Source organism: Triplophysa rosa, linkage group LG3 (genome assembly GCF_024868665.1).
Source record: "Triplophysa rosa linkage group LG3, Trosa_1v2, whole genome shotgun sequence".
In the NCBI taxonomy this organism is placed as follows: Eukaryota; Metazoa; Chordata; class Actinopteri; order Cypriniformes; family Nemacheilidae; genus Triplophysa; species Triplophysa rosa.
In genome coordinates, this window is record NC_079892.1 from 470,017 (window position 1) to 485,086 (window position 15,070).

General features: G+C 40.5%; 1 protein-coding gene across 3 annotated transcripts in view; it reads right to left on the minus strand.

Annotated features, from left to right (window-relative positions):
- LOC130552198 (anoctamin-1) overlaps positions 1-15,070 on the minus strand; it is a 148,876-nt gene that overhangs the window by 15,281 nt on the left and 118,525 nt on the right. For all 3 annotated transcript variants that reach the window (XM_057330387.1, XM_057330386.1, XM_057330388.1), the window contains 10 exons: positions 10,243-10,317; positions 9,191-9,392; positions 8,997-9,108; positions 8,857-8,914; positions 8,671-8,771; positions 8,446-8,588; positions 8,102-8,254; positions 7,936-7,988; positions 7,535-7,719; positions 7,271-7,376 (listed from right to left, as the gene is read on the minus strand). In XM_057330387.1, the coding sequence (XP_057186370.1) occupies positions 7,271-7,376; positions 7,535-7,719; positions 7,936-7,988; positions 8,102-8,254; positions 8,446-8,588; positions 8,671-8,771; positions 8,857-8,914; positions 8,997-9,108; positions 9,191-9,392; positions 10,243-10,317 (1,188 nt within the window). The remainder of the gene's footprint in view (positions 1-7,270; positions 7,377-7,534; positions 7,720-7,935; positions 7,989-8,101; positions 8,255-8,445; positions 8,589-8,670; positions 8,772-8,856; positions 8,915-8,996; positions 9,109-9,190; positions 9,393-10,242; positions 10,318-15,070) is intronic.

Here is a 15,070-nt window from a genome sequence, read left to right on the forward strand (position 1 = left end):
GAGCTCGGGGAACGTTGACTGCCATCCGTCAATGTTTCCGGTGACCGTCCCTGGCTGCTGATGTCAGACAGTTTGTGTCGGCCTGCCCCACGTGTGCTCAATGCAAGCCGCTCAACTGTACTCCCGCTGGTCTGCTTCGTCCTTTGCCCATCCCCACCCGCCCCTGGTGACATATTGCTCTTGATTTTGTCACTGGGCTTCCCCCCTCCGAAGGTAACACAGTGGTTCTCACAGTGGTGAATCGCTTCTCCAAGGCGGTCACACAATTAAAACACAGTTAAAAACACAATTGTTTAGTTGTGCATTTGTCCTCTTTTTCCTTCAGTTGTATGATAATTATGCACATTTTATTTCCTCATCGTTGTTATTTTCAATTTAAGTATGTGTGATTTAAAATAATTAACTTTTTTTTAAAGATCTCTTATGCATTATGTATCCTTCTTTTTTTGTAATTTCTATGTAAATCACCATTACCTGTTTGAAATGTGCTATATAAATAAACTTGCATTGACTATAATATTTAAATCATTAAATGGACGCCAACTGACAACAAACCTACCCAATTCTAAATTTACCATAATCTCATAATTTTATTGCAAATAAATGCCTTTACGATCTGATGTGTGATGGGAAAAAGAGGCAAAGGAGAGGTTCGAACTCACTTACACTTACACACGTGTATTTTCAATAAAGAAACTCTGCTCGATGTGGATGGAGCGTATTATAACCTATATCCAGTGTTTTTGTGTTGCATATACCGTATACGTTCTACACAGTTAGCTGACTGTGTGTGAATAATGATTTTATTTCATTTCGAGTTTCGTTCAAACTCGTTCAGAACAAAACGAGATGAGACGAAATGTTATAACGTTATTTCGTCTGATGCTTTAACCTAGAGGGGAGCGGAATCCTGTTATTTAAATGTCATCTGGCTGTTCTGGGTGACTGAGTGAATTATGTGCACAGTTTAACATACAACACGAGTGATGGTCGAGGATTTATCTGCGTCTGCACTGTATGAGGTGTAGTGTATTTCGGGGAAACTATGAATTTAACCACAGCAACATACGTATAATTAATTGTGATTAACCATTAATTATTTTATACACTTTAACCTGATGCAGCAGAGCTAATAACAGCGACAAACTAAAATGTACTCGTCCAGCGAGTGATCAGCAGGTCGTATATTAACTCTAAGAAATATTACTCCCCTGGCCTGGAAAAACAATATTCTTACTGTAGTACAGTACCACTTCAGAAATCTTAACGAAATCAAGCAGTTTAAGTGACCTTGATATGTGATAAATAAACACAGAAACAATTCGAGCGTGGATACACATGCGGTTTATTTATCTACACTACGGGGGTACTAAAACCAACTACTAACAAAGACCAAACATTAACAAACAAACATAAAAACGTAAAACAGTAGCGAATGAAAGAAATAGATAAAGCAAAGAAAAAGGCAGTATTAAATCAGCTATTCACATCTGCACGAACCATCAAGGACAAATCTCCTTATTTAAAAGGGGCAAAGCTTATTCGCAACTGGTTAGCAATAGTTCAGATACTTGCATTGGCTTCTTTGTTTCTCGGGACACGTGCTGGCGCGCGTATCAAAGGGTCCTGATGCGTTCAGAGCGGGCCGTGAGTCCGTTGATTTAGTTTGAAGCAAAACTGCCTGAAGAAAGCTGTCTCTGAGGAGAGGCAGGTGTCGAGAGGTTGACAGAACACGAGCGAGCGAATGCGCACGAGCGCGAACGCACCCAAGCGAACGAACATACACAAAAGAGCAAGCTTTCCTGCGTGTTCAGATGTTTTTTTAGTTTTGGGAGCGAAAACATGTTTCTTTGTCCGGCACACTAACTCATTTGCGTTCATGGTCGCCTGGGAGCTTGGAGCAGGAATAGACTTAGAATAGAATAAAATGAGTATGGTATAAAATACATTACTGTGCTATACACCATATTCTAAGACATGAAAAGGGAAACATGAAGGGGTTACAATTACATTGACCTGTAGTTAGGACAAGAATGTAAATATACACAGAATACCACTAAGCACATATGCCTTTGAGGTTATAGGTGAAGGAGAATAACAGAGGCAAGCATACAGTGTGGAGATTCATGTGTATACAGTTTAAACCAGTCTTTTGTGGCTAAGGAACAAGAAAGAGAGAATCTTTTGGAAGACTTTGAGGCTCTCAGTGTCATGGCTCTGCTTCATTTAGTCATGTTTTTCTTGGTCCTGTAGCAGAGTCATGGCAAAGCCTTTGGTTATGTGTGGAGAGAAACATATTATTGTCCTTTTGACAATAATATAAATTCTCTCCAGTGTCTCGTCTCTGTTCCCGCCATCTCGTTTCCTCGTTATCTTTCCCGGAGTGTTTAATTACCCACACCTGCCCCGTGTCGTTATCCCTCGTTTGTCTCTCCCTATTTATACCCTCATGTTTCTTTGTCTTGTGCTGTTGGATTGTACTCTGTTCAGTATTGCGTTGTGTATGGTTTCGTCGAGTGCCTTTCGTCTGCCATGTGTGCTGTGTTCCTGTTGTCTGTGAAAACCCCTGTCAAGTTGAGTTTAGTAAGTCTTTAGTTTAGCTTTTGACCAGTGTTGTTTATTTTAGTTTAGTCTTAGTTAGTCTACGTCTTGTCTGCTTCCTGTTTTCTTGTTTATATCCCCATCGTGGGTGTTTGCTTTGTCTTTTTGTTTTGTAAAATAAAGTATTTTTGTTAACCCCTTACCCACCGCCTGCCTGCATCTGGGTTCTCTGCACCTCAATCGTGACACTCAGTCCCTGGGGGCCACATGGCTTTTCTCACTTTGGTGAACAGTCCTGTCCTCCCCCAAGAACCTCATTTGAAGTCTAGGGGAGAGTATCCGAATCTGTCCTGGTTTAGATGAAGGTGTTGAGAATAGGACATTTGGCCAGACTTGTTGGTGCCTGGTCGTAGTCCTGCTGAGAGGTTGCTGTGTTTTACGATCACAGATGGTAAACTTTGATCCGACCATACCCTACAGAGGATATGAACACATGAACTTCATCTCCAGAGTTACTCGGAGAGTTATTTTACGAGCATTTACTGTTTGAGTGAAGCTATCGGCAAACACAAAAACTCAAGCGTCTTCCCAAAGACCCGTCAAAATAAAAGTCCCATTAAATTGAACATTCAGACAAAAAATACGTTAGTGAACTATAGTATTTGCTATTGAAATTGGAGTGCCCTTGTAGTAAATCGATAAACACTGTATATTATAGTAAAGTTCAAAAACACGACAGTATCTTAAGAATTTTACTGCAATTTACTATAGTAAATACTATGGTATACTACAGTCATTTATGTGGACAAATATACCACTATTGTATAGTAAAAAAAGGAAAAACACACAAATGAGAAAAATGAAAACAAATTTAGGTAGTGTAACAATTATATGGCCCTAATTTATCCATCTGTATGCAACATGAATGTCTTTTGTCAGTTACCTGCTTTTTCATGATGCACTGCACTTGCATCATTTTTTTTTAATGACGATAAACGACGATTTATACTTGTGCTCCTGTTTGTAGCACTCTTACCTGTGCTACCAAACTTTAAACCTCTCTAGCACCAGTGCTATGTGCAAAAAAAGTCTGCATTAATTTACTGCATTCTGTATGCTACTACAGGGCACTGAGGGCCGTCACTCTTCTCCTGTTGGTTCTTTGCAATGCTGGCAAATGTAACCTTCCAGTTGACTTGCGAAATCACTTCCGTTTGTTTTATTAATAAAGGATATTGGAGGTAAAATCGGTCTGGGTAATTACAAATACTTTGATTTTAATAGTCACACAGCAAGAAAAGGAAAATTTGTATAGGAAAAAAGATGCATCAAGAATCGTTTTATCATCGCAGCCCTCTGAATCGTAATCGAATCGCATCGTGACGTGCCTAGAGATTCCCACCCCTACCGATGGCCATAAATTCAAATTAGAGCGTCTACCGTGTCTGGAATAGATGTATTCTTCAGTCAATAAGGTAACGATAATATAATAAGATAATCTTGTTTGAAATGGGTTTGGCTAAAAGAAAATTTTGGTTTCGTCTATACTACTAGGTACTAATTGATTGGGTTATATAGAATTGCATTACTAAAAAGAGATTGACTAAAACTAGACTAAAATGTCATCAGTTTTCGTCGACCAAAACTAGACGAAAATAGTCATGGATAATTCTGACTGAAATAAGACTAAAATGCTCAGAGTTTTAGTCGACTGAAACTTGACTAGACTAAAAAGAGTATGAACGTGACTAAAACTAATAAAAACTAAAATGACAGCTTGACACAAAGACTACACTAAAACTAAAATTAAAACAGGCCACCAAAAACAACACTAGTTCCGACATTTAAAAACATGACCCAATAAACCAACGCAAAAGGAACGAAAATTATGGTCGGACCGCGCAGTCGAACTCCTGTCGTTAAAAGCGATACAGTGTTGCTGCCGCACACGCGGTCAACTGCGCTACCGAGGCTGACACCTTTGTGTGAGAAGTCAATGCATTTTACAAACATGAACGTACACAGAGTCATGAACGCGCATACTCTAAAAAATATGCCGTTTGTGCACATGTGATAAACGAAAAGGAGGAAAAACGTGCCCAATGGCGAACATTATTCGCAATAAAGTTAAAAACAGGAAACGTTATTCAGATCAACATTCTACTACACAGGTCTTCTGTTCATTGAAGGGGCTGGACTGTGTAGAAAAGGCGGGGCTGATTTTACTATTATAGAAAACACCGCTTTTTACGGCGTCTTTGTTACACGGAAGCGGCGTACTATGGAAGTCCAAACGGTTGCACTTCGCATTGCACTTAAAATGCCGTTATTAACACCGTTTCTATGGCAAAAACGCCGTAATATACAACGCATGCGCTACAAAACGCCATACTTTGCGGCGTCTGTATGTCTTAAATGCCATAAAACCAGGCGTCTTCTGAACACCAGGTGTCTCTGGTTGATGGCGAAATATGACCAAAACGGCTTTCCATAAAGAAATGTCCTGATGGACGTATCCCCTCTAAAAAACACGAATGCTCACTCTCTCTTCTCTAAGGTGCACTCGGCGACCTGTCCGCTCTGTCTGGGGGCTGACGCGTGCAAATTAAACTTATAACGGAGTAAGAACTGGTCCACGCGCGCAGCACATGCATAACACATTCCTGAGATCAGGCTCTACATGTGGTCAGTTAGAAAGATGTCGGGAGTGGGCACCCGTCCACAGACCCGCTCCCGTCCATAGTACCAGAGTTTCCGACCGCTACCGTCTTTTATCCAAAGAATTGAATCCCGTGCCGCAAGAATCCGTATCGGGTCCCGCGAGTCCTGCGGCTCTTCCAGACCAGAATGTAGACCTCTACCCTCCATCAGGGAATGGAGGTTGCATACGTAACCGAGACGTTCCCTTTTCTGTCAGTCACTTTAATGTTATGTTGATGATGATAATAGGGGACCCTATACTTCTCGCCACAGAATCCACACACCTTTCAGATCAGGAGGGAGACAGTTGTCTCTGTAAACCTTCCTGGAGGAAAGACAGCACATCTCTGAGGGTCCTCCCCACAGACGCCACCCCGAGGCAAAGGCCCGTCTTGTTGAGGGATCTCTAGCCTGAGCACGTCTATCACAGAAGGTGAAAGACCCAGTTTTTCCGCGTCACGTGCAGAGGCCAGGATAGGGTTGCACCAGCCATTCGTAAGTTCTTTCCTAAATGTGAATGTAAAGTCCACACTAGAGGCTTAGTAACTACTAGCTAGTTTGTGACTAAATCTGTATGTTATTCGGTTGCACCATTTGGTCTTAAGGCAGAACGTAGCTAGTAGTTCGTAAGCTCTCTGTAAAGTAATGCATAGTCGCATAATATGACGTTTACTTTCAATGGTCCAATAGCAGCCTTTAAATTTGTGAGAAAAAGTTGTGTTGAAGTGTTGTGAACATTCTTGTTTTAAACTTATTTTACCTCACATAATAACGGTAAAAATTTGAATTAAATAGAATACTACGTTACCTATCACGAATAACATATTTCAAATTAGATTAATAAACAAATGCTGATTTAAAACAATACAGCCTAATTAATGCAAAAATAAATGACATGACAATTTGGGTGATTTCATTTTACTGCCAACCGCCAATGAAATAAAAAGATGATTTTATATCTATGTGCACAACACAGGCAGATACACACAGAGGTGCGCTAGGACGGTTCTTGTTAGAGCCGCTAATAATGTAATGTCATCACATAATGTTCTCTATTTTAAAAGGTAAGTAACTGTAAATGTCAGCATTATCATGTGTGTAAAGGATTGAAGAATGTCGAGTGAAACAAGAGCTTATTTAGTTAGTTCAGTGAGTCTGCTATTTTATTCCTACAGTTTACTCCTGACGCATGTAGTTCTTGCATTTGTGCTGGGCTGGAACCATCCTCGTGCATTACCTTCAAAGCCTAAGCTTTATGAGATGCAGCGACAGACATCTCATCCTCATCACAAGCTCCAAATGGCAGACGAGGGCAAATAACGTCTGCCATTTCTATTTCAAATCTATTTGTACATTGTACATTTAATGTAATTTCCATCTGTTTTGCCCAGCATGACTTCAGGCACCATCAGATATAAGCGTAATCACTCCGCAGGAGAACTTTGCTCGAGAAACATCTGATAGCCACGTCTCTTTTACGCTATGTAAACAAAACTGTGACTGTTTAGTGCATGAAGAATTTTTGGTTGAATGAGTGCATCACTACTATTTATACTACAAAATGGCATAGAATAGTGCGCAATTTGGGACGCACCTAGTCACTTACAGAGTTTCTGCACTAATAATGTGAATCGTGACTCGTTTGAGGTGCTGCTGCACTGAAACTATGAATATTAATAAGAATCATGGCCTAATGGTTAGAGAGTTGGACTCGTGACCAGAAGGTTGCCGGTTGGATTCTCAGGGCTGGCGGGTAACGACTGAGGTGCCCTTGAGCAAGGCACCTTACCCTACTTGCTCCCCGGGCGCTGCAGTGATAGCTGCCCACTGCTCCGGGTGTACGTGTGTTCACTACTCACTGGATGGGTTAAATGCAGAGGTCCCATTTCGGGTATGGGTCACCATATCTGACAAATAGGTCACTTTCGCTTCACTTTTTTCTGCACTGTTTTGTGGTTCATTAAAGGGAATTTAATATGAATCAGTTAACATTAATCTTTGTTTTAAACCTTGTGTATGTTTTACTGACCTGAAACACAATGACAAACGCTAGTCTAGCTGCCAACACGGCCCAGAACTGTTTGGAGATTTCATAAGGTGTTGGAGACCAGGGAGGCTCTCTGTAGTCTTTATACCTTCAGAAAAAGAAAAATCCAATGAATATGCACATATTTGTCCTCAATTCAATTAAAAGAAAAGATAACCCAACAATGAGCATTTGTGCATCAAACAATGAAAACAAAAACATTCGAACAGAGCTGAAGGTTTCCTTGCATCATTGCTCTTACAGTACCTGCAGATGTCCACAAGAACACCCAGGTAGAAGGGCTCCAGCGGGGCGGTGCCGTTCTGAAAGTGACTGACATTAAAATATGAGAGTGTGTGGTTGACAAAGCCGTGCATCGAGCCATCTGGACTGTACATATACTGATAGACCAGCCGTGGAATAAAATCTGATGTGAAGGAGATCACGAATGCCTACAAAACACATTTGTGAAGGATCGTTTCATCGATGGAGTAACTTTTAAATAACACATTACTGAAAACATGTTCATGATAAATCAAACGTTACTGAAGAATGTTCACATCAATGGGTCCTAATGTCTGTTCTGGTTGATAACAGTTATTGAGAGTAAAGTGATTCCCAGTTTTACGAGCAACAAATGAACAGTGAAAGCACATGAGCCACCTTACATTGACAAGAACTGCCACTTTAGCCACTCCTCTGAGTATATTGTACCAGATTCCTGTGAAAATATCAAGAAGAAGATCATGATGTGACGTTTCAAATTCATGTCATACTTAAATGTCCCTTAAACCGCAGTTCTCATATCTTCTGATATGTACTGTAAATACAGACCAATGTCTTTGGCTCGGGCTGCATCGGGACGTCTAAGCTCAGCCACAAACTTCTTGGCATCCAGACGGATTTCTATAATGTTGTTGAGGAGAGCAAACAGCGGTGCCAGAGGGAAAGACGCCACGAACAGAGTCACGAATCCAAACTGAATTACTGCAGAAACAAATTGAGTTTAAAACGCCGCTGTACACAGAGAGAAGAGAAGAGCTGAACTGGGTTGTGATTGTAGCGTAGACATTCTGTCCAGACGTCACTTTTAACCCTTACAGTACATTGAACCAAATAGAAAATGATAAGAAACGGATGAAAACATACAGATGTCTACAGAAAGGGATGTGACTCACTCATCTCCATGTACTCGGGGCTAAGGCCCGCAAAGGGCTCGAGGAAATAATCGGTCTCGTAACGCTGCAACTTCTTCTCGTATTCCTCCTGCTGGAAAGATGCTCTCTTGGACTTGATGTACCTGATCAACTTCTTCAGTTTGCTGCAGTAAGAGCAGAAGGAAAGACTGAGTGAATGCAGATGTGTGTATGACGGATGAAATACAGCCGGAGGAGGACACTCACGGGATGCCGATCTCAAACAGGTTGTTCTGGATGAGCTGTTTACCCAACATGGTGATGCTGAGCTGAATGCAGAGCTCCATCAGACAGCCACCATGAGCGCACTGATCCCACAAAAACAACAATGATGTCATTCATCATTGTCATCATCATCATCAGACTGTACTGTCAGTGACGTCTCTGTCTTACCTCCTCCATACGATAAGACTCGAACACATAGAGATAACTGCCTGGACGACCGCCGAGTCTGTAGCGTAACACAGCACATTCACATGTACGCATATGATCTGCATGAATCAGGGTTTCATGAGTTTATAGCTCTTCCTCACCTGCCCCTGAAGAAAGCGATGTATATGATAGGAGTGAAGGCATTCACAAACTTGAGAATGAAGGTTTTGAAGATGAGGCGTTCTTCAAAGCTCTTGTCTGTTTTGGGAACCTCTGAGGAGATAATGAAAGCACAGTTTAACTTCACGTGATCTTGGCGATGTATGACAGTGTGAAAGCCGTGAAGGGGACCGACCGAGGACGGTGAGCCAGCGGGCGACGGCGGCGTACACCTCATCCAGAATGAGAATCACCACCAGATTTATGATGGCCGCTGTGGTTTTAACTGTCAGCCTCACGTTCGAGCGGGTCATGGGGTTTGAGCTCATAGCAAGAGCTGCTTTGGTTGATATCCGGTATAAAATCACACCAAACACTATAGCAAACGTCACACCGATCTGAAAATGTGACATATTAGTTACACAAAATATTACACAATCCAAAGGATAAAAATGTATTGAACACTTAGCATACAGTATGTGTCTCTTGAGCACGGTGATGGACGTGTATCAGTCAAACATAAAAACGTCTCAAACAAAATCCTTCAAAACATTTGTTAACCCTTTAGAAATCCAGTTTTAGGGTTTGTTTATGTGGTTTGAAACCGTTCACCGGCACAAAATGTCAGGAAAACATGTCAACTATGCCATCATCAATCCTGTTATCAAAGTCAACTGTGATGAAACTTCTAGTCACAAAAGACAATGTGTCGATTAAATGCAATAGTGTGAAACAATTCATCTGTTGTCTGAATGTTTTCTTGTTGAATAAACTGCTTATCCATGTAATAGCCTCCCAATGCTATGCACATTTCATACATAAATGTATGTAGTAGTATTTTCTGCATCTATGGTTTCGAAATAAATTCATTCCCAACTAGAGTCCCCCAGTGAATGTCAGCCATCTCCAGCTAATGTAACTGGCCTATTCACTTTGTAACCCATTTCATTATTTGTCCAATCTGCATGCACAGTTTATTCCATGTATTATGGCTTCCCATTTACAGACATTTATTTATACAGATACTATCGCTAATGAACATCTCACGTACATTTGACACAAAGACTTTTCAAAGTCAAAATTCACATTTTTATCTAAAAACATACTTTTCAATGGCAACAAATCTGTAGTAGTTAAAATGACTTTTGTAGTGAACACCATGAATGAAAGAGTTCAGTGAAATCCTCAGAATTCATGTACACATGCTCTCATTCATATATATGCATCATCATATGAGGAATGACTTACCATTAATAACATCATTATGATGTTTGTCATATAGGCTGGAAATCTGTCTTTACAGGTCAACTTCTCTTTCTCTGGCTAAAACACACAAGCAGCACACCATCATTCACTGACAAGCTATCATATAACTAAAGACACACAGTTTCACTGGTGTCATTACTTTTATTTACTGCATATAGAATTCCACCTATACCATCCCAAAAGTGTGTATCATTCTATCCAAAACATCAGAAACAAAGTATACTGAATTCAGTTTCATTTTCATCAGATCAGAATCCCAAAGAGCTTCACTGTCAAGTGTTCTTGCACACACAGTGATTTTGCTTTGATACGTCAATCATATTAACAGGGTGTCATTGAGGCACTGCAGACATTAAGGCATTAACTGCACACTATCGTAAGCCTGGACAGATGGCCAGTCCATCACAGACTCTGACTCATTTCTACAAGCACTCTAGACGCTCCAGTTCAACCTGATCTGCATGTGTTTGGACTGAGTCGCCAGATTTAAACTGTCTGGTCAGGCAGAACACAATGATGTCCAAATATACGCCTTGAGTCCAAGTCTGAGATGATGCCGTATTTCAGAGCAGAAAAAAAAAAGCCGGTCATGCAACTTAAAAACAACAGAGAACGAGTGTGTGGATGTTTCCAGAGTCATAAGAAGAGCCAGCAGCGCTGGACCATTCATGTGAAACAGCTCTTCAGACTCATTCATGTGCAGCACATTTCAGTTAGGTCCATAAATATTTGGACAGAGGCACATTTCTTTTGTTCTTTTAGCTGTGCACCAAAATGTATTCAAGTTATATACTGGATATTGTCTTAAAGTGCACACTCTCAGCTTTATTATTCAGTAGACTATTTGCTCTAAATAAATGGTTGATGTCATGGTGTATTGAACAGAAGCTGCTCTTTGTTGATAATTTTGATCTGTTCTGGGAGCGACCTAGGCTCTTCCGCCCTGACAGCCTGCACCCCAGCAGCATCGGAGCGGATCTTCTGTCTGACAACATCTCAAAGACGCTACGCACCGCTTGACTACGTCTCCCAGCGGTAAGTCAAAACTTTAACCATAGTCTGTGTTTCTCCCACTCATCTATTATAAATGTTACTGCTTCCAAATGCATAGAGACTGTGTCTGTCCCCCGAATAATACTACAAAATAACAAAATAGCCAAATCTCAGAGAAAAAATCTAATCGTGATTAAACCTGAAGACAATGTAATAAACTCATAAAGTTCGGCCTACTTAATATTAGATCACTAAATTCAAAAGCAGTTATTGTAAATGAAATGATCACAGACAACAGTTTTGATATACTTTGCCTTACCAAAACCTGGCTTAAACCAAATGATTATTACGGTCTAAATGAGTGTACCCCACCAAGCTACTGTTATATGCATGAGCCACGTCCGGTTGCTCGAGGTGGCGGTGTCGCAACAATCTTTAAAGACTTTCTTACTGTAACTCAGAGAACGGAGCATAAATTTAAATCATTTGAAGTGCTTGCGTTGAACATAATTGTTCCAATTGATAGTAAAAAATCATTGCTTTCTTGTACTTTGGCTACTGTGTATAGACCCCCTGGTCCCTACACTGATTTTCTGAAAGAGTTTGCGGACTTCCTATCGGACCTATTGGTTAACGTTGATAAAGTACTAATTGTCGGAGACTTTAATATCCACGTAGATAGTGCTAACGATGCATTAGCAGTGGCGTTTACAGAGCTACTACACTCTTTTGGAGTAACACATCAATGGACCCACTCATCGATTTAATCATACACTAGACTTGATTATATTTCACGGAGCTGATCTAACCAATATAGATATTATACCTCAAAGCGGCGATGTCACTGATCACTATCTTATAACATGTACACTGCGCACTGCAGAAATCAGCCGCTTAACTCATTATTGACAGGGTAGAACAATTACCTCAACTACTAAAGATAGTTTCGCAAAGAGCTTGCCAGATCTGACTCCTTTAATAACCATACCAATAAATACAGAATCGCTCGATGACATGACCAGCAAATTGGGCACTATTTTCTATAATACATTAGAAGCTGTCGCACCTATGAAGTCAAAAAAGATTAATGAGAAAAACAAAGCACCATGGTACAATAGCACCACTCGCGCCCTTAAAAGAGAAACACGTAAACTGGAGCGCAAATGGAAACAAACCCAATTAGAGGTCTTTAAAATTGCGTGGAAAGAGAGTGCAAACTGTTATAAAAAGGCACAAAAAGCAGAAAAGGCTGAGCACCTCCGTAACCTCATAGAAACTAACAAAAACAATCCAAGGTTTTTATTTAGTACAGTTGCTAAACTAACAAATAAACAGACTTCACCTGACCTGGGTATTCCGCCGCACCTTGGTAGCAATGATTTCATGAATTTTTTTACAGGGAAAATTGAAAACATACGAGACAAAATAGTAAAAACTCAACCTCCAAGTCTGTCCTATAAATTAGTACCAACCATCGCCCCAAAAGAAAGGCTACAGTGTTTTTCACCTATAAAACAGGAAGATTTAATTAAACTTATTGCAACATCTAAACCTACAACTTGCTTATTAGACCCCATACCAACTAAATTATTAAAAGAGTTATTACCCGTTGCAATTGAGCCCATTTATAAAATTATCAACTCGTCAATTAATCTAGGCCATGTCCCAGGACCCTTTAAACTGGCCGTCATTAAGCCTCTTATCAAGAAACCAAACTTAGACCCCAATGAACTAGGAAACTATAGACCGATTTCAAATCTCCTTTACCTGTCTAAAATACTAGAAAAAGTAGTGTCCACTCATTTTCTTACAAAATAATGACATACACGAAAAATTCCAGTAAGGCTTTAGACCGCATCATAGTACTGAAACTGCGCTCGTTAAAATTACAAACGACCTGCTTATAGCATCAGATAAAGGTAACATCTCACTCCTAGTCCTGCTTGACCTTAGTGCTGCGTTCGATACTGTAGACCATAAAATACTTCTAGATCGCTTACACAATTATACAGGTATTCAGGGACAGGCACTACAATGGTTCAGATCTTACTTATCAGACAGAAATCAATTTGTCCATTTAAATGGGGAATCATCAAATCTAACGCAAGTAAATTATGGATTACCTATATATCGGATCGGTTTTAGGACCCTTGCTATTCTCCATATACATGCTGCCCCTTGGAAACATTATTAGAAAACATGGAATTAGCTTCCACTGTTATGCAGATGATACTCAGCTATATATCTCATCAAGACCAGATGATTCAATTCAATTCAATTCAATTCAATTTTATTTATATAGCGCTTTTCACAATGTGCATTGTTCCAAAGCAGCTTTACAGGAGCAAATTAGAAAAACACAGAAAGGTAAAACACAGCACAGTGCATGGAGTTTATAGACCAAGCAAGATCATTATAATAAATATCTAATAAAGAAATGAATAAATAAATAAATAAATGCAGTCTCCCGGTGAGCAAGCCAACACTGCACTGCTCTGCTGTGGCGAAGAACCCAAACTCCAATGATGAATAATGGAGAAACAAAAACCTCGGGAGAAACCAGGCTCAGCCGGGAGGGCCAGATCTCCTCTGACGTGTCATAGCTGCACTCAGTGACCCCGACCAAAGCCACCGAGCAACATCCACGAAGAATAGGGAGAGCCCACGAGCCGCGACCCAGGAAGCCCCACCCGCCGAAACCGTGCAGGTCTAACCCGGTCCCATTCCGTGATCAACAACAGACAACAGAGGAACAACCAGGGAAAAGTAGTAATGGCATAATTAAATTTATTCCTCTGTTGTCCGACATCGACCACAAAACAAGACCAACCAGACCAGACCCACACAGTCCCAACAAATGAAACTCCCCGAACCACAACCAACAAGCCCCCCCACTCCCTACAACACCCACCCAGCTACCTCCAATCAAAGTCACTGAGTGCAGCCATAACTTCAAACTGCTGTCATGTGATGTAAGTTTAGCATTAAATACCAAGTATTGTAAATTTAGCATTTATGTGACAGGTAGTCCTGATTCCTTCCAACTATCCAAATTGGCAGAGTGCATCTACGATATAAAGCATTGGATGACTTGTAATTTCCTTCTTTTAAATTCTAATAAAACAGAAATATTACTTATCGGACCAAAGACACATGAGCAGAATATTTCGGATTATAACCTGCAAATTGAAGGCTGCACTGTTACTCCAACAAATACAGTTAAAGACCTCGGCGTTATATTAGACAGCAACCTGTCACTTAAAAATCACATCTCAAATGTGACAAAAACAGCCTTCTTCCACCTTAGAAATGTTGCCAAATTGCGAAATATTGTATGTGTGGCTGACGCAGAGAAGCTTATTCATGCATTTGTGACCTCAAGACTTGACTACTGTAATGCACTGCTTACTGGTTGTCCTGCAGCATCAATAAACAAACTACAGTTAGTTCAGAACGCAGCTGCCAGAGTTCTAACCAGGTCCAGAAAATACGATCACATAACCACAATGTTATCATCCCTTCACTGGCTACCCATTAAGTATCGTATTGACTTTAAAGTTCTTTTAATTACTAATAAAGCCTTAAATGGTTTAGCCCCTACCTACATAACAGAGCTTCTACCACACTACAACCCATCACGCTCTCTAAGATCTCAAAACTCCAGACTTTTGATAACACCTAGAACAGTGGTCGCCAACCCGTCGGGTAGAGCTTTCTCATACGTAGCACCTAAACTCTGGAATAGCCTCCCCGATACTATTCGAGGGTCAGACACACTCTCCCAATTTAAATCTAGATTAAAGACACATCTTTTCAG